This window comes from Suillus bovinus, assembly GCF_016758785.1.
Source record: "Suillus bovinus strain UH-Sbo-P2 chromosome Unknown EDB93scaffold_52, whole genome shotgun sequence".
Taxonomy (NCBI): domain Eukaryota; kingdom Fungi; phylum Basidiomycota; class Agaricomycetes; order Boletales; family Suillaceae; genus Suillus; species Suillus bovinus.
Genome location: NW_024542108.1, coordinates 104,551 through 121,980, shown reverse-complemented (window position 1 = coordinate 121,980; position 17,430 = coordinate 104,551). Strand labels below are relative to the sequence as shown.

The 17,430-nt window shown below is 49.5% G+C and overlaps 3 protein-coding genes across 3 annotated transcripts; 2 read left to right on the top strand and 1 right to left on the bottom strand.

The window, feature by feature from the left end:
• Nucleotides 1-228: 228 nt before the first annotated feature.
• On the top strand, nt 229-1,955 carry EDB93DRAFT_692331 (uncharacterized protein). The gene is made up of 5 exons (XM_041457111.1): nt 229-627; nt 858-872; nt 983-1,233; nt 1,291-1,655; nt 1,725-1,955. Exons 1-4 carry the CDS (start codon nt 504-506, stop codon nt 1,627-1,629), a joined length of 729 nt encoding a protein of 242 aa, XP_041305096.1. The 5' UTR covers nt 229-503; the 3' UTR covers nt 1,630-1,655; nt 1,725-1,955.
• A 9,586-nt stretch (nt 1,956-11,541) lies between these two features.
• EDB93DRAFT_1162658 (uncharacterized protein) lies at nt 11,542-13,385 on the bottom strand. The gene is made up of 3 exons (XM_041450088.1): nt 13,083-13,385; nt 12,612-13,021; nt 11,542-12,556 (listed from the first exon to the last, which is right to left on the bottom strand). Exons 1-3 carry the CDS (start codon nt 13,180-13,182, stop codon nt 12,002-12,004), a joined length of 1,065 nt encoding a protein of 354 aa, XP_041305095.1. The 5' UTR covers nt 13,183-13,385; the 3' UTR covers nt 11,542-12,001.
• A 398-nt stretch (nt 13,386-13,783) lies between these two features.
• EDB93DRAFT_1241934 (uncharacterized protein) lies at nt 13,784-17,411 on the top strand (the record flags this gene model as incomplete). The annotated part of the gene is made up of 16 exons (XM_041451948.1): nt 13,784-13,885; nt 13,955-14,226; nt 14,278-14,401; nt 14,456-14,962; nt 15,016-15,153; nt 15,205-15,292; nt 15,340-15,441; nt 15,497-15,828; nt 15,884-15,977; nt 16,035-16,141; nt 16,195-16,318; nt 16,366-16,830; nt 16,855-16,979; nt 17,029-17,131; nt 17,185-17,252; nt 17,304-17,411. 16 exons carry the CDS (start codon nt 13,784-13,786, stop codon nt 17,409-17,411), a joined length of 2,859 nt encoding a protein of 952 aa, XP_041305094.1.
• Nucleotides 17,412-17,430: the final 19 nt, after the last annotated feature.

Below are 17,430 nucleotides of genomic sequence, written 5' to 3'. Positions count from 1 at the left end.
AGCCGAACTGTCATATCGACCTCATCATGTCAGGGCCATGGACTCGCTGAGGCAATAGTCTGAGACTGAATCCACGCTGTTCGGTATCAACCGGGGAGTAATGATAGCATCATACACGATCGATGCGTGGCATGTTTGCAAAGGATATTGGATTTCCTTGGATGAGGCCGGACGGGCCACGTTTCGGTGCAGTGATCATTGAGAAGCCTCGAAGAGACGTGGATGATTAAATTTTTGCCATCATGGGTCATGCAGCTCGCTGGAAGTGTGCGAATTAATTTCGCAATTTTCCGTGAATAGCGTTCACCGAGGTTGATATCGAATGCGAACGTCGATCAGTGCGACCAGGTCGTCGCTGTAGACGACGACGAAACATTTACGCGCACGTTTCTTCGACTGTCTCACTTTTGTGCCCTTGTATTCTCAAGACCTCACGCATTAAAAAATCTCCGACGATTTACTCCCACTTACTCCTCAAACTGTCAACCAGTTCGGCACTCGAAATGTCGAGCACTTCATCACCATTATTTCTATCCTCCTTTACTGGTTCTCCTACCGCTTCAATGAGTGATACCAGTAGTACGAACAGTGCCGAACCCAGCTTAACTTCGAGCGCTGCCTTGTATCGTGAGTCTATTTGATTGTTATGGTGACATGGCTAAACCATTTCTCACACTGCTCCTCAATGTTTCCCTCACTCCTCTGTTTTTGACCTCTACTCACCTGTTCCCGTGGCCTCGGAATTTCTTCGCTTGCGTTATCCTACATCCCCGAACCGGTTCGGTTTCATATGCATTAAATCACATTGCCCTAAACTTATCCCCATAATACCAAAATGATCGCTTCGCCACTCACAGTTTACACCTTTCTTGGTGCGTGTCTCCCGTTTCTTGCTTTCACTACCATTGACGACTCGCAATGTCTACTTCCATTCAAAATCCACCATATGGTTCTACATCTATGTCCTATACGGCGTTAATAGCTACACTCGTGCTTCTCCTTGCTGTCTCATCCGCCATTGTTATTCGCAGCCTTGTACTCCGACGACGTCATCAACGCATTGTAGAAGAAGCTATCCGGGCAGGGACATGGCTCCCTCACCAAGCATACGATCCCAGAGGGAGTCGTAGACGAAGAGACATTGGAAAGAAACCCAAGTTGTGGGAAGCATGGCTTCGCAGTGGCGAAGAGGAGAGTCCAGCTGACGTGAAATGTTCTTGGGATGACATAATGGTATGCTTCTTTGGTGCAGAACCTTCTCCAAGTGCTGTCGCTAACTTCATGTGACAGCCTGTCTACGCCGCTCATATTAAATCTTCTCCAACTCCACGGTCCTCGAGGTCACAGTCACCTCAAACCCGATCTGACTCGTCGTCTCGCACGATGCGCTTCCTACGACCTTACCGTACAACATTTTCATCAGCACCGGCAACATCATCTCCGATTGCCCCTCCAACACCTGTATCTTCATCTCCGTCAACATCGGCACCCTCTTCTGTAAGCGTAGCTGTCCTCATTGCCATGCCCACGGCACAGCACACACGGGAGGTGGACGGACCACCTGTCGTTGAGCTTGGTGTCGTCGATGTCACTCTGCGAGACATGAGCCCAAGCGGTGACCACCCATGACAAGCACCATATTGGTTACGGGCTTTGTATGTATAGTTATTGTTTCTAGCGCTTGTACTATTTAATACAACATGTTCCATCAACATGTCACATAGATGTTATGTACTACTGACTGCCACCTCACCGCCATGTATTCAGACGCAACGCAGACAACATCATCACTTACGTGGGCGTTGATCCATCCGTTCGTCCCTAATATAGCTTCTTTGATGAAATTGACGCTTTGATGATCAGAATGGAATGGTCGCCGTTTTGTGCTTGCAGCAATCAAACGGTGTGATCAAGAATGGGAAAGTTCATGCAATGGATGATTTAATACTTGGTGACTTTAAACTTTATCTTATCGAAGTACTTACATGCTTGAGCCTCGAGGCGTCTCATAATAGCGTATCGATGAATGATCTACGCCCCGTGTCTGTCCGATAATTTGAATGATGTCATTCCATTTTTGGAGTGAACTGGTTCAAGAATCCGACTCGTCCGCGGTGAGCTGTCCAATATGGCCAGGCCTATTTATAGCATCAATCATCTAGACCCAATGCTGATTTCCAACTTTCGCCTGCCAATGAAACATGAAACTAGGAAGTTAACGGGCCTGCGAGACTATATATCACATATCTACCACGTCAGCGCAAGCCTGCCCCGGAAATGCGAGTAATACTTGCTTACGCCGACTGTGGCTCATGGTAAGTGATCGGTTCGACACACGATGTTTGCCTCTAAAAAACAGTACTAGAACATTGGCTTCCATGTCGACCTGAAACAGCACTTCTTGCAATCGTGCATGCTGAGTGCGGCGATTCCTGACTTCTTGCGCCATGGCGTCCAATACATCCACCTACCCTCGCTGGGCAGTTCCGTGCATCAAAGAAGTTTTAGCGGGAATAATGAAGGACTGGACTGGCCCGGCCTGCGCTGACATGAGATCTACGTACTGTGCATCTCCCAGCGCAACTTGAAGGCCGTTGTTCCCCGTGCGCTGCACGTAGCCTATAGCACAGTGAGTCATCAATATGACATTTACTTCTAAAAAGCTATGTAAAGACTCTGTGTCCTTTTACGCACAGACCCGTGCTTCATATCAAAACACCGCGTCAATACGAAGAGCTTCACTCTTCGTATCCGAAACACACGGATACATTCTTATTTCTTTCATCTCCCTTTGACGCACATCGCCTTGTATTTTTAAAAACGCTCGTATCAAGTCACCTGACACGACCTTCTTATCAAATGACCTCGTCGTCGACGCTCATCACTTGTTCTTTCATTTCCCTTTCATCATAAAACAACCCTTTGTCTTCATCGTACCATCTCGAGCTACTCATTTGGTAGGCATACCTTATCTCTTGATGCTCGTACTGATAAAAGACCGCATCTAGGTCGTCAAATCCAGAGAGTTTCACCCAGCGTCGCAAAGTCTCCAAACGTCTCAAAGTTCTCGCCTCGCCTCCTTCCAATTTTCGCACTCGTTTCCGGCATCAAGCCTTACAACTACCTGGAAAACATCGGGGGCAGTTGCCATCCTGAAGTATCAGAGTCAGTTCTCTATGTGTGGTTCCTGGCCACCATGTGCAGCTCCTCCTCGCTGGACTGTCCTCTCTTGCGATTGCATAAAAAGTACTGCCAGCAAGGATTTCAGACAGGACTGAGCTTGCGATGGCACGGGCGGAATAAATGCTGACCAGAAGCAGCAAAAGTGTTACTGTATCAGGCAGAGGCAGCTGCGCATGCTGTCTTATCCGTACCGCTGGAAACGTTCGTAATGCATGTTAGGATTCGTCCTTGCGTTTATTATAGATACCCAATGCGAGGGTTACATTGGCTGTCTATAATAAACGCAAGAATGATCATCCACTGTACCAACGAGGATCACGACGGACAAGGCCGGACCTATAGTTGTGATTAAGTTATACCTTGCTATGAGCTGGCAAGAGAGGTACGAGGTGAGTGGGTTCGCAATTTACGTGTTTCGTAAGATGTTCGCGACCTTATATACCTTTGACAGTACCACACACGATCCACAACCGTGGTATTGTTTTGCTTTCATCGTTGGTCGTAAGCGTTCGATACACGTCAGAGTTAGACATATTTGCTAACAATGATGTGGCTGAAGCACAATGGTCCCAAATTCGTCTAGATTTCAAATCGGCAATAGAGCATTTATCCTTGTACACAAGGTCTGCCCAGCTAGTCAGAAATCGCACGATATCTCCATTCCGTAAGACTTTGTCAAGGTATTGACTTGGTCTTGTTCATCGATGATAGCAATAGATTAGAATTCAATTCAGATAGTACCAGAACATCAGTTACGGGATAGAGACACTTTTTTGGTTTCGACGAGTGCGATGAATGGGGTCAGCAGCACAAAATTGATAAATGCGGACACGGGCCTCAGCGAGTTCCGAGTAGAGTCCAGTCTCTGCATCCAGTAAATTGTATGCGCGGCGTGACCGAGTTCGCATGGCAAGATATCATGGGACTCCATCAGCCATGCGAATGATTCGTTGGGTACCCCTGAACCTGGCGTCAGGTTCACAGCGGCGTCCTCTCCGCTATAACTTCTCCGCCTTCTCCGCATCGCCTTCTGACGTCCCGGTACTCGATGCAACGCCGGGTTGGATGTAGATGAAACACCATATATAGCTAAACGAGCCGAAAAGCTTGCTCACTGGCAGCACATTATTAGAGGTCATATTATGTTGAACAAGGAGGAATGTAGTATCGTTGTCGCCAGATGGAAAGGAGGCAGTAGGTCGGTGTGTTCGCGACGCCATGAGATTATGGGACGTCGACATAGGCGAGGTCATTAATAATGGACATGGCAGTGGACACTGGACAGGACGATAAACTGCAATTTGGATGAAGCGAAAGTGCAAAACCCTGACTTCAGAATGTGGAACCGGAAGTGAAAATCAGCACGTCAAACGGATACCAACATCAAGCCTGGCGACAAAATAAATTGCAGTGGAGTATGGTGATAAAAAAACAAGTGCTTAGAATTCAATTGATTGGTCATCGTCAACTGCAACTGCCAGTGGTCGTAATAGTCATTAGTGTGCTTGCTCACCATCCTTTCAACTTTGACGTAAGCAATATTGCTGCATCCTTCTCTGCTTTCATGAAAGCCAGGACTGGTGTGAAGGAATTCTGTGCTTCGCCGAAGTACCCTTTCTCGTGACCCTTGCACTTTAAGTTCGTCCTATCGGGCGACGGGGGGACACCTGCCCGCGATAATTCCTTTTGCGACATCCGAATGAAGCTGTAACCGTTGTCATCCCACTCCCAGGGTTAACTAATTGGGAGGTGGCCCGTGGTGTACACGCTGAAGCTGTTGTGATTGATGTTGTGGTCGGTTGCTGTTTTAACATGCTTTCCGTGGTTGTCGCAATTGGAGGTGTGGGCGGCCGTCATGTAACATGTTGTGGTGTTTGACAAACCTAAATTCATAAGCTTCATTTAGGAATCGAGCTGATCATTACACGAGATGTGGGGATCAGTCAGCCAAGTACTGAGCCATCGAATCGATTATCCTCTCAAGCTCTCAAGATCTCAAGGATGGTTATGACAAGGTGCCGATTCGGAGCTTGCCGGAGAGTCAGCACCACGCGTCCAACTGAGCGTGACGCTTGGTCTTTCTACCTTCTCGTTACTATTCGAATCGTAGTATCTGCGTATCAGAATATCTATTACTATCCTCTCGTTTACTCGCCCCTCACATTCATAATACCATACCATACGTTATCACTTACTTTCTATCATAATCGCACCTCACTTGATCCAGTCTTATCCGCCTGATCAATGACCCATCAGCACCTAAACCTGCAACTTCCAGGCCTGCCGGCCCCTCATGCCAGTTCCTCAGGATCATCTGCACCTGTAGGGCCACTGCATCCATCCGACTCTGCAGAGCCTCCAGAAGAGCTAGGCCAAGGCGCGGCTCGCGCCAAAGCAGCAGCAACAAGGCAGTCAGCCAGACTCGCTAGCGTCGGTGCCGACGCAGACGACGATTCAGCGCCTCAAAGCAACGCACCCAGAGTAACACCCCTCCCTGGTGCTCCAGCAGCCAGAGCCGCAGCTGCAGCCGCAGCCGCAGCCAAACCGGCGGCCAAGCCAGCAGCCAAGCCAGCGGCTAAGCAGCCATCCAAGCAAGCAGCATCGAAGCAGCCAGCCCCGGCCAGCACACCATCTGCACCAAGTCCACCGAACCCACCTGCCGCAACACCAGTGCAGCAAACGGTTGACGTGGCAGCGCTGCTTGCCCGGATTGCTCAACTCGAGCAAGAGCAAGCAATAAGGACCACACAACCCGTTGAGCTCCTCCCTCAGGCTAAGGCTCCCGCACTTCCATTGTTTGCGTCGCCAGAGGAAGTAGAAAGAGCAAGGGCCGCCATCATCGAAGCCAAGAAGGACGAGCCCAAGGTCTCCCTCCCTGATGTGGTACCAGGCTTCAAAGCAAACCCCCTCGACACTGGTGAGGATCTCTATCTCGTTCTTAGCCAGATTTGCGAGTTTCGTGCTACGCGCACCAAGGAGGCAGTGCTCAGCGTCTTGGGTCCCAACCTTCTAACCCAAGCATGCAGATGCAGCTGCGCATCCAAGCGCACTCGATCTCAACACTGAGCTGAAGGCCAGTGCGAATTATCAGAGCTATAGGCTCAGTCGCTAAAGGCGACCCACTTGCTACGTCAGGCTGCAGGCCAAGCTAGCTTTTGTCTGGCCATAGAGTGGTCCGGGGCTGAATGCTGCCACAATTTCGTGTTCGCCTCGCCATTACCGAGGATTTCGAGAGCTAATGCCAGTCTCGTTGTTACAGCCGTTCCACCCAAAGTTGACGAGGCGTTCAAAGCCTTCAAATATGTCCCATACAGTACGCTCACTTCGTCGGCTCGATGGCAAGCGATTAGGACTGGCGAAGAAGCCTTCACCATCTCTGCGTCAGGCTCGCTGATGGCCAAAGGGCTCGATCGCCGGAATGAGAGGAGCATAACGTTGTCAGACTGGATAGGAGCGGCTGATGCAGCAGAAGATCGCACGGGTCATTACCACGGGGCCGCACGCGCGAAGGCACTGAAAGCCCACCACAGTGTAGTCCTGGGTTTGAGCCGCTCCCACTCATGGGATATTGCAGTCGAGTATGACATCCAACAACGTGAAACGGTAGCACAGCATCCGCAACACGACCTATCCCAGCTAGACGACAAAGCACTTACCATCATTGCAACTCGCATAGTAACCAGGCAACCCGCCGTCACTGCATCGTACAGCCAAGCACAACTTAAGAGGCCATCTCCGCCATCCTCGTCGCCATCCCATCATCCACAGAAGAAGAAGGCCAGACTGCAGTGCTTTCGGTGTGGAGGAGCAGACCACTTACCAGGCGACTGCACAGCAGAATCAACCGTCACCGGGCACCCAGTGGCCCGAATTGCAACCTCAGCTAAGAGCGCACATGCCCTTGCAGCCCCGGGCGGAAAGATTTTCTGCATCAGCTGGGCGAGATTCTCCAGTTGCCACTTTGCCAACGCATGCATCAATTACCATGGATGCAGCATCTGTGGAGATGCTGCCCATGGCGCAGGAACCTGCAGAGCAGTCCGTCCTAGATCCTAGGCAGGTGGTGACACCCCTCATCACATCGAAACTCGAAGAACTACTATATGAATATAATATATACGAGGAATGGGGACATATGATATCCAATATAAAGGAAGGCTTCGACGTAGGAGTCAGAGAAACACCGAAAACCACACTATCCTTTCGAGAACCACACATCTTCACAACTAAATGTCGATATCATAGACCAATATATAATCAGCGAGCAGAACGCTGGGCGTTACTCTCGCGCATACTCAATCTCGGAACTAGAATCCTTAATCGGCCCTTTTCGCACGTCCCCACTTGGCCTCGTACCGAAGCCTCATTCCACGAAATTCAGACTCGTTCAAGACATGTCATACCCACGCGACAATCCCGAAAGCCCCTCTGTCAATGCAGGCATAGACCCAGACGCATTCCCAACAGAATGGGGCACATTCGACAGTGTAGTGGAGTTGATTCTCTCGCTACCAGATGGGTGTGTCGCAGCGACATTCGACATCGCATCAGCGTACCGAATTATACCGGTCCACCCCAGCCAACAGTGGGCCCTGTGCATTCTATGGCGCGGTCGGGTTTACGTCGATCGAGCCCTCATGTTTGGCTTAAGCTCAAGCGCAGGAGTCTTCGGCTCAGTAGCAGACATGCTAGTGGCCATATACGAGAAAGCTGGTTTCGGCCCAATTCGAAAATGGGTAGACGACTTCTTCGTCATCCGCCTCCCGCACCAGAAGTGGACAGAAGAAGAATTCATCGAGCTGTCAGCCGCCTTCGGAGTACCATGGAGCTTAGAGAAACTGCGGGCCTTCGCAATTATCCAACGTTACATTGGCTTCGACTGGGACTTATCACGAAGAGTAGTCTCACTCCCGGAAGAGAAAATGGAAAAATCCTATCATTGTTACAATCGTGGCTAGCAAAGGGCACGCGTTTCACAGCAAACGAAGCAGCAAGCCTGCACGGCAAGCTAGTCCATGTATCATCGATATTCCCACTGATTCGCCCTTTCCTTCGATCAGTGGCCCTTTTCGCCAACAAATTCAAATCACGACGAGCGCGTCTTCATGTACCGAGCTCGCTTTCTGCCGACTTACACTGGGTAACAGAGATCCTATCAGTATCCCCACGCGAAAGACCTCTACGCACCCAACACCCAATCGACCCCCAGTGGTGGGGCGATGCGAGCACATCTTTCGGAGTAGGCATCGTGATCGGCCAGCATTGGGCAGCATGGAAATGGAAAGAGGGTTTCAAGGTGGGCCCAGGCTGCGAACACGACATTGGCTGGGCCGAAGCTACCGCAGTAGAGCTAGGTTTGAGGTTAGCCCTCCATCTTGGGCTATCCGAACGAGCAGATGTGAAAGGCCAATCCATCCTAGTCCGTTCGGACAATGCTGGAGTAGTCATGGCAATAAACAAAGGCCGCTCACGCAATCAGCCAACAAACATCATCCTCAAGGAAATCTATTTGCTACAGGTAATATCAACGAGCATGGATTTCAAGCTTACTTATCTTGATATAGGCGCACCATGGGATACATCTCAAAGTCGAGCACGTACCTGGTCAAATCAACATCTCAGATCCACTCTCGCGAGGCGACATTCAAACCTTTCTAGGCAATTCTTCTGGCCCATCATTCAAGACCGATTTTCCACTCCCGTCGCATCTCAGCGACAAAATGTCATTTGTTACAGTCTGACCTCCTCGTCAATTGAAACCACACCCCCCACACCCCAGAATTTATTATCCCTTCGAGAATCTCCCCTCCGCCCCCCCTGTGCAGCTGAGGAACGTATTTTTCATTGGCGTGGCATCAACACCCCTCCACCGTCAACGATAGACCACCCAGTCATACAGTTCCTCGCCAACATCTCCAACCAAGCATCGCTACGAGAAACGACTAGCTATGGCTCGGGTTTAAGAAAATTTCACATTTTTTGCGACATATTCTCCATCCCAGAAGCTGACCGTCTGCCAGCATCTTTCGAACTGCTGCACTCATTTGCCCTTTGGGCCGTTTCCGATCCTTCCGCAACAAAACATTTTCTAGAGTCTGCGACAACCGAAACAGTACCCTTTGAGCCAGTTTCCGTATCAGTCGCGAGAAAATACCTCTCTGCAATCCGCGCCTGGCATTTGGCACAAGGATGGCCACCTCCGCTATCACCAGAACACTTCACGCGGATCAACTGGTCACTTCGCGGAATGGAGAACCTGCAAGGAACTCGCCGTAGACCTATCCGACCCCCAATCACACTCCATATGCTAGCTGCCATCAAGGCCACCCTACGAATAGATCAACCATTTGACGCGTGCATATGGGCAATGTCCAGCTGTGCCTTCTTTGGGATGATGCGGTTCGGGGAAGTCGCAGTCAACACTCGCGCAAGTTTCGACAAGTCAAAACACATCACGCGAAAAGATGTTCACCTCGGATTCGATCTGACTGGGAAACCTTATGCCAGACTTGATCTCCCACAAGCCAAGACAGCAAAATCGGGAGAGCCTCAATCCGTTTTCATTGTAGAACAAGGAGATCTCTGCCCAATTCAGGCATTGCGAAACTTAGCAGAAGTAGTCCCAGCGCTACCAGACGACCCATTATTCTCGTGGAGGGACAACAAAGGAGTCATTCGCCCAATGGTCAAGACTCGCGCCATCGAAAGCATCAACAGCATATTAACCGCCTGGAACTGGGGAACAACGTTTGGACATTCATTTAGAATCGGCGGCGCCTCATTCTACCTCGCTAACAAAGTAGACCCAGAAATAGTGCGCATAGCGGGTCGATGGAAATCCCTAGCGTATGAGACTTACATCAGGGCATTCGAGCAAGTCGCAACGCAACACCTCGGCGGCCTGGCAAATATCCACACAAACCATTAATAAGCTAGATCGCTCTGTTGGGTTGGCCGCTGAGATCAGCCGCAGTTGGAGCTCACCAGCAGTGGGTAAGCGGCTCAATCCTTCAGCGTCCAGCCCGAGCTAACACTCGGACTCAGCCCAACCTCACAGGAGCCTTCGCGTCAGATCGTTTTCGTCAGTACAACAGTCGAAGTTGGAATGACAAGGTGCCGATTCGGAGCTTGCCGGAGAGTCAGCACCACGCGTCCAACTGAGCGTGACGCTTGGTCTTTCTACCTTCTCGTTACTATTCGAATCGTAGTATCTGCGTATCAGAATATCTATTACTATCCTCTCGTTTACTCGCCCCTCACATTCATAATACCATACCATACGTTAGTTCGTTCCACCCCACCCACCGCTACATCCATTGATTCTTTCGCACCATCAATTCATCTTATTCATCTATCCATCGTTCTTCCGCAAGGCTCCACACAAATCGCTGTTCGTTTGCCCGCCCACCCAGCGGCTCAATCCTTCAGCGTCCAGCCCGAGCTAACACTCGGACTCAGCCCAACCTCACAGGAGCCTTCGCGTCAGATCGTTTTCGTCAGTACAACAGTCGAAGTTGGATCTCCGCACCTGTTGTACTAATTACGTCACAATTTAGGACGCAGCCCCAGCAATACTCAGCGCTTACTAGAAGACCAGTGCTTGAATGCCGATCGGCAATCACATTTGATGTTCTTCAAATGGTCAAGTCTTGATGTTCACCGTGAGTCAGTGACTACTTTACAGTTCGAGTCATGCCAGTAATCACATAACATACCTGTGCTAGTTCTGAAATTGACCCCATGATGTAGAGGTCCAAATTGGGTTACGTTCGACCTGGTAGTACTCAATCACTGTCAAACGACATACAATAGCACGGTACTATCATACTCCCGATGGCAGGTGCACGGTGACCGCAGTCGCACTTCAGACAATCATAGCTGCGCCATCTGAAACGAAGTCACACACAAGCTACGCGTTTAATTATGGTTGAGGGTAGTGCGATGGTCATGGCTACATCTTCACTAAATATGGACAGTGTTCATTGCACAGTAGTAGACTGCGTGCACAGGTTGAATGTCACATGCTGTGTCGAGTCAGTGGTGCCGATACTACGGTACGGTATACGCCTCAATTCTACATTGCAGTATAAATGTTAAGGGCTATTCACTTATTCACTAAGAGAAATCCTAGGGCTCTATCATCTTCGCTGTTATCACTGAAAATGTTTCTTTTTAAATCATTTACATCATCAAGCACTGTGACCCCCAACACATCATCAGAAGCTCTGATCAAATCACAAAAGGACAAGAAGCAGACTTCCCCTGGGCAGTCACAGCCAAAAAATTATGAAGCGGCCTTTGGAGCGCTTCAAGCGTCGTACGGGTTTGGGTCGTTTCCAGGCTCTTCTCGCTCCAGTAAATAGGAGTCTTTGAGCGGATAGTGAGTACGCGCATATTTGATTGTGATGACAAGACTGATGATTCGGAAGGGTATAAGAGCCAAGTTCTGGGTGTACAAAACAAGTCGAGGAAGGTGGAGATGAGTCGCAGAATAACGCCAACGGCTGTAACAGTTACGGTGGATTGAGATGTGTTCTCCTTTATGATATTTCAGCCCTGCTACGTAAACCATAAACCACCGCATATATTAATGTAAAACAGTAATGGGGATAAAATGATCGCCAAACAAAAATTGGTATCACTTGAAATCAAGCGTACATACAGAACTCGTGTAGGGTGAGCAATACAAACGGAAGATCAGAAGTGTGTTAAATTAGATGCCAAAGGATGGTGTGAGAATGGGATAGAAAAACAGTGCGACCTTATGACATACACTTAAAGGTCATACCTACCTTTATGACTTCTAATTCTGTGGTTGTCACCGTCTAGCCACTCGCTTTCGTTCTCGTCCTTCATCTTCTACGTCCATGGCATCCCCCAAGTTGTTTTGGGTCTGTGTATGACTGGTGCTAAGGACAGACGTCCGTGAGCTCCGCGTTCGGCGTCTGGTATTTCCAGAGCCGGATGTGATTGTTGATGAGACGCTACTTCCTTGTGAAGATGACTCGGTAGCGCCTGAAGTAGTGGTGGAATCGAGCATCATCATGACAGCATGACGACGCTTAGCGCCAGCGGTATAGTCGGCGAATGCAGAGTCTCCTGTAACAGATGTTGCAGTAGTGACAGGAGACGTGCGGAATATATTCTCTGACGGGGTAAGACACGCTGTGATAGGTGGGCCGATGGAGAATGTTTCGGGGATGTCTTTCTTGGTGCCTGAGGCACGGGACTTGGATGGGCGTTGCCCTGCATATGGGTGGCTTGATTGGCGCGCGGGTGGCACAGCGGATGGCGTAGGCGAAGTTTGTCTGTTGGAAACATTGGTTATGTTAACTGTAAAAGGGGAATGCGGAGTCAAAGGCGCTGGAGCAGCCTAAGAAAAGGAGGGCACATCAATCAATGCGCAAAAAAAGGATGAGGAAGCATACAGTGTGCTGTTCCAGACGGGAAGAAGAGGGACCTGAATGTACAGTGTCCCTCGTAGTGTCCCCGGAAAAAAAATGACGGGGAGTGGAGTCCTTGTTTATGTCGGGGCGGCTTGCAGGGACGCTCCCTCTTACTCTTTCTTTTTCTTTTTCACGGTCTTCATCCTCATCCTCCTCTTCTTCGCGAGCCTTCACAGCCTCCATTCTAGCTTCAATCCAGTCCATGATTCGCCCGATCGTCATCACATCTCCGGGTGGGTTGCTTGACCCAGATAGTGCTACACCACCTGTAGAAACGCCCTGTTGGATCATAGACATGAGATCTTGGCAGGCCGTAGCATATCCTGCGTTGTAAGCACGTTTGGATGCATGCCTTGAGGATCGATAAAGGGTCGTTATACTTAGCGCAGCAGCTTGTTGTGCGTGTGTCGAACGTGAGTAACGCGGATGGAGCCTAAACAAAAAGCTCTTTACCTTTAAAGTTGTTCAACAAGTCCTTCTCGGCTTTCTCGAGGTTTGCTGCTGGTAGAGACTTTGCCAAACCGTTTAGATCTAGTGATGAGTCCATGGCCATATAGAGGTGTTGGCAGGTAAGCGTCAGGCACTCTGTGTGCGTACAGCTTGGAAACTTATATATTACGTAAGTTGATTTCAATCGCGTTGTTGTGCCAGTTTTAGCGTCTGAGAAGGAGTTCGCGGTTTGAGAGGGAGCAGAATCGTCGTGGAAGTTCTTGGTCAGTTGAGTGTGGAAGTCCAAGTGCTGCACGGCTTACATCGGGCCACCCGGTGAGCTAGTTTGTGACCGGCAGTCACGCTGCATACCTTATCAAGGGGAATTGATTGGTACCCTTACACGCATTGAACATGGATGAAGACGATGACTTTTGTAAGTTTTGAAGTCGTGATCTTGAAGTTCCACTTGACCTTATCTCACAATAGACGAAGGGAGTCTGGTGGACTCAGAGTCCGAATACACGGATGACTCTGAATCTGACGATGAAGAAGAGGAATCGGAAGTTGAAGATATTGAATTGCCTCAGAGTGTCCAGGCAGAGATTGATACTGATTTCAAGTGCATCCATCTCTCCCTTGAGACGGTTTTATGTATCTGAGCACTAGATGGCAGTCGACTAGTAAGCAACATTCGCATGACGGACGATGTCTCAAGCACAGCGATGCTTCATCGAGAATGGGATTTTAATATCGCCCAGCAAGACATGGAGTTTCGTGACGACCTTCGCGAAGCATCTGGGATAGGGAAGAAAAAAGGCAAGAAGGTGCGTGGTCTACGATAGCTCATTTTGGGCACACTCACAACTTGCTGCCGTTTCGCATCGTGTTTTTAGCGCGGTCGTCGGCTCGGACCCGTGCTCTCCCATCAAGTACGCGCCCTCATAGGTGAAGGGAACCAAGCATATGTCGATGTAAACATTCCAGAAGCGATACGAATCATGCAGGAAGTCATCCGCATTGAGCCTCGTGCGTCATCTGCGTGGTCCGTTATCGCTCAATGCTATGAAGATTCCAATGAAACGAAGAAGGCGCTTCAACTGCGCATCATGGCAGCGCATCTTCGGCATGATGCGGATGAGTGGGAGAGACTAGCCGCACAATCAAGGTGAGCGTCGTGATCTTGACATGAACCTTGACTGACGGCGCATTTTCTCAGAGATTTGGGTTATAACCAACAAGCCATATATTGCTACAGCAAGGTATATAGTCTTGACCCGACAAATGTCGATGCACTTTGGGACCGTGCTTGCTTAGCAAAGGAGATAAATGACCTTCGCGCCGTATGTCCCGTTGTTTCTCATTCACGTATCTCTAAACATATCAACCCAATCTAGGCTCGACACTCTCTTCTTGCAATTTTGAAACAGTTTCCACACGACATGACAGTTCTGGCAGAGCTTCGACCGATACTCATTGAAGTATCAGACCTTCCCCTTTGTGCCTCCCTTTACCAGGCTGCCTTTGAACACTATCAGACTGTTCAGCCCACGGGGCCTCCACAACCAATTGACCCCTCTCTGACTGGCCAACCGTCACAAAACCAAACATTCGGCTTCATTGACATCTTAGTTCTTGCCGACCTGTATAACACGATGGTAGAATGCGACCATGCAATCCAAATCATACGGAAAGGCTGCAGATGGTTGCAAGGTCGCGCAGGCCAACGCTTCTGGGATGGATGTGTAGACGACCGAGAATACGATCTACCTTCCGAAGATCGCGGCAATGTAATTATAGAACGAAGTGGCGATATTCAGCCTGGTTACTATCCTCTTGACGTCAACGCCCGACACCGACTCGCTATCGCGCGAATAAAGCTGGGAGACGTCGAAGAGGGCAAGGTGCGTATTTGCACATATAGTCAAAACCTATGGGTGTGTGACGAGTCATACAGATGCACGCGTCTATTGTTCTCTCACAAGATGTTCTCGATTACGCCGCTCTTTTTGGAGAGATCGCCGACTCGTATTTTGAGCGTGAAATGTATGCTGATGCCAGGCCGATATATGAGGTTCTTGGCTCAGAACCTGCGGTACATTTCCTTTCCTCGTCATATCGGTCTCTATACTGATCTTCTGTAAAGACCAGTAGCATGTACATACTGCTTCAGGTGGCTGTATGTCGTAGGATGCTTGGTGACCTGCAAGAGGCCGCGGAGGTCTATAAGCAAGGTGAGATACTTCTTAATAAGTTGTGTTAAAGTCTAATTTCCTGTTAGTCATCGATGCGGATCAAACTAATAATGATGCGAAGATGAAACTTGCCGAGCTGTACGAAATCATGGACGAGCCTCGGAAGGCCCTGGAACTCGTTTACCAAGGTTAGAACATTTCTCATGGTTCAAGCTGAAGAATCAAGCGTCTGTCCTTCCACAGTCATCGACACCCGCAAACGACGCCCCAACCAGCCTGAAGCCACGCCCACACCCGATACCGTTCCTCAACCTCAAGGCGCCTCTCTCTTCGAAGAGAAATCACGCACTAAAGCTAAAACTCCAGGTCCCGGTAAAAGTAGGCTTACCTTGGCCGAGCTCAAAGCGCTCGAAGAGCAACGTGAGCGAGAGGTGATCTTGGGGTACACCCGCGTCGAGGATCTGTGGCCGCGCATGCAGCATGGAGACGCGGAGGCGGAGAGGGAGTGGATGATTGAGGCTGAGAAACTTGTGGAGATGTTTAGGGAAACGAGGAATCTGTTTGTGACGACGAGGGTAATTGGATGGGTATCGATGTGCTTGTGCTGGAGTGACTGACTGGTTTTGTCAGGACCACGACTTTAAGGGCATGCTCCCGAAGAGAAGAATGCAACGAAGGGATGATACAGACGAGGATAGGATGGTGTCGAGGCTCGAGCTCAATGGTCGGTGATGGCATGCGGCTTGGTGACTATATGTTATCTTGACCTCCGTTCCCGCAGAACGCGACAGGCACACCCGCAGAGCCAAAGATGACAGTCAGACATCCGAGAAGGTTGATTCGTTCCGTGGCGTTACATTTTCAAGCTGGCTAAGGATTTTCATGCAAGTCAGTTTTCGCAGCTCATATGCGTCTGACTTTTGATTGATTTGACTTCACAGTATGCCTTCGTTCTTACCAAACGGGGAGACCTCGACCAGGCCGAAGAAGTCCTGCGCCATATCCTTTTGTCGAATGCCTATCGAGATTCCAATTCACAGAGCACGATTCGAATAACAATCATCAGTAAGGGTCTTATTTCTTTTAAGTCGACATCGTAACACGTCTTGCAGCATGCGCCATCCATGCTGGCAAGTTCTCTGTCGCAGTAGAACAATGCCGCAAAATCATCAACACCCACCAGTTCAACAACGAAGCTTTTCGCCTTCTGCTTGTTTCATTAGCCAGCGGACATCACCCTACTGATCCATTCGTTTCTTCTACATTGCAAAAGCATACGCTTCGTGAACTCCGAATTCACGATGCTGCGGTCAAGACTCCGGAGCTCATGAAATGGAATCCTGTCGGGCGCAAATATAATGTGTCGTCGTCGGGCAAGGAAGAGCCTTCGAAAGTCGACGAAGAAGTGGATGAAGAAGCGGAGATCCCTGGTCCAATGGAGAGTAACGCGACAGAAAAAACGGCGGTTCGGATGCCTACGAAGAACAATCCAATCATCGTCACTCTTTATGGTCAGATGTCTCTCGCTGCCAAAAGCTACCAGAGCGCGATATGCAAGTTAGTATCCCTTTTCAGGAGTTCCTAATAATTGTTTTCTTCAGTCTATTTGTTGCATGCATACGATTATTGCCCTGAAGATCCTGTTGTCTGCCTGTCTCTGGCCATCGCTTCTCTCGGTCGAGCTATGCAACGGCAGTCTGACAATCGACACCACACGATAGCACAAGTGAGACTTCTGTGCTCCTCATCGACTCCGTAGCTCACATTTTTAACAGGGGATGGCCTTCTTGTCTCAGTATCGAACACTCCGGAAATCTTGCGGTGATGAGGTGCTTGCAGAGGTCGACTACAATTTTGGTCGGGCGTTCCATCAGCTTGGTACGGATTTTCTCTTCTCATTTGACACATTATATCTTAGAAACTCTGTCAAGGTCTTCATACGCACGCTGTCTCGCATTACGAGCGTGTTCTGGAGATTGCCGAAAAGCAGGGAAACGAGGTGAGTGGCGCGTCTGCCGCGTTCGATTATGGTGGCTGACGTTTCTAGCAGTATGCATCCGTTGCAAAAGAGGCTGCGTACAATCTCTCTCTCATCTACGTGACTACTGGTGCCGTACCGTTGGCTGACGCGCTGTACAGACGATGGTTATCTATTTAACGGATTCCAATTTCTAAAA

Bases quoted from the DNA above. Each gene is read 5' to 3' on its own strand.
- EDB93DRAFT_1162658 (XM_041450088.1), bottom strand. From the start codon at position 13,182: ATGGCCATGGACTCATCACTAGATCTAAACGGTTTGGCAAAGTCTCTA. The intron at 13,022-13,082 runs GTAAAGAGCTTT...ACGCACAACAAG, and splicing joins CTTGTTGAACAACTTTAAAG to CTGCTGCGCTAAGTATAACG. The intron at 12,557-12,611 runs GTATGCTTCCTC...TCCTTTTCTTAG, and splicing joins CCCGTCTGGAACAGCACACT to GCTGCTCCAGCGCCTTTGAC.
- EDB93DRAFT_692331 (XM_041457111.1), top strand. From the start codon at position 504: ATGTCGAGCACTTCATCACCATTATTTCTATCCTCCTTTACTGGTTCT. The intron at 1,234-1,290 runs GTATGCTTCTTT...TTCATGTGACAG, and splicing joins GTTCTTGGGATGACATAATG to CCTGTCTACGCCGCTCATAT.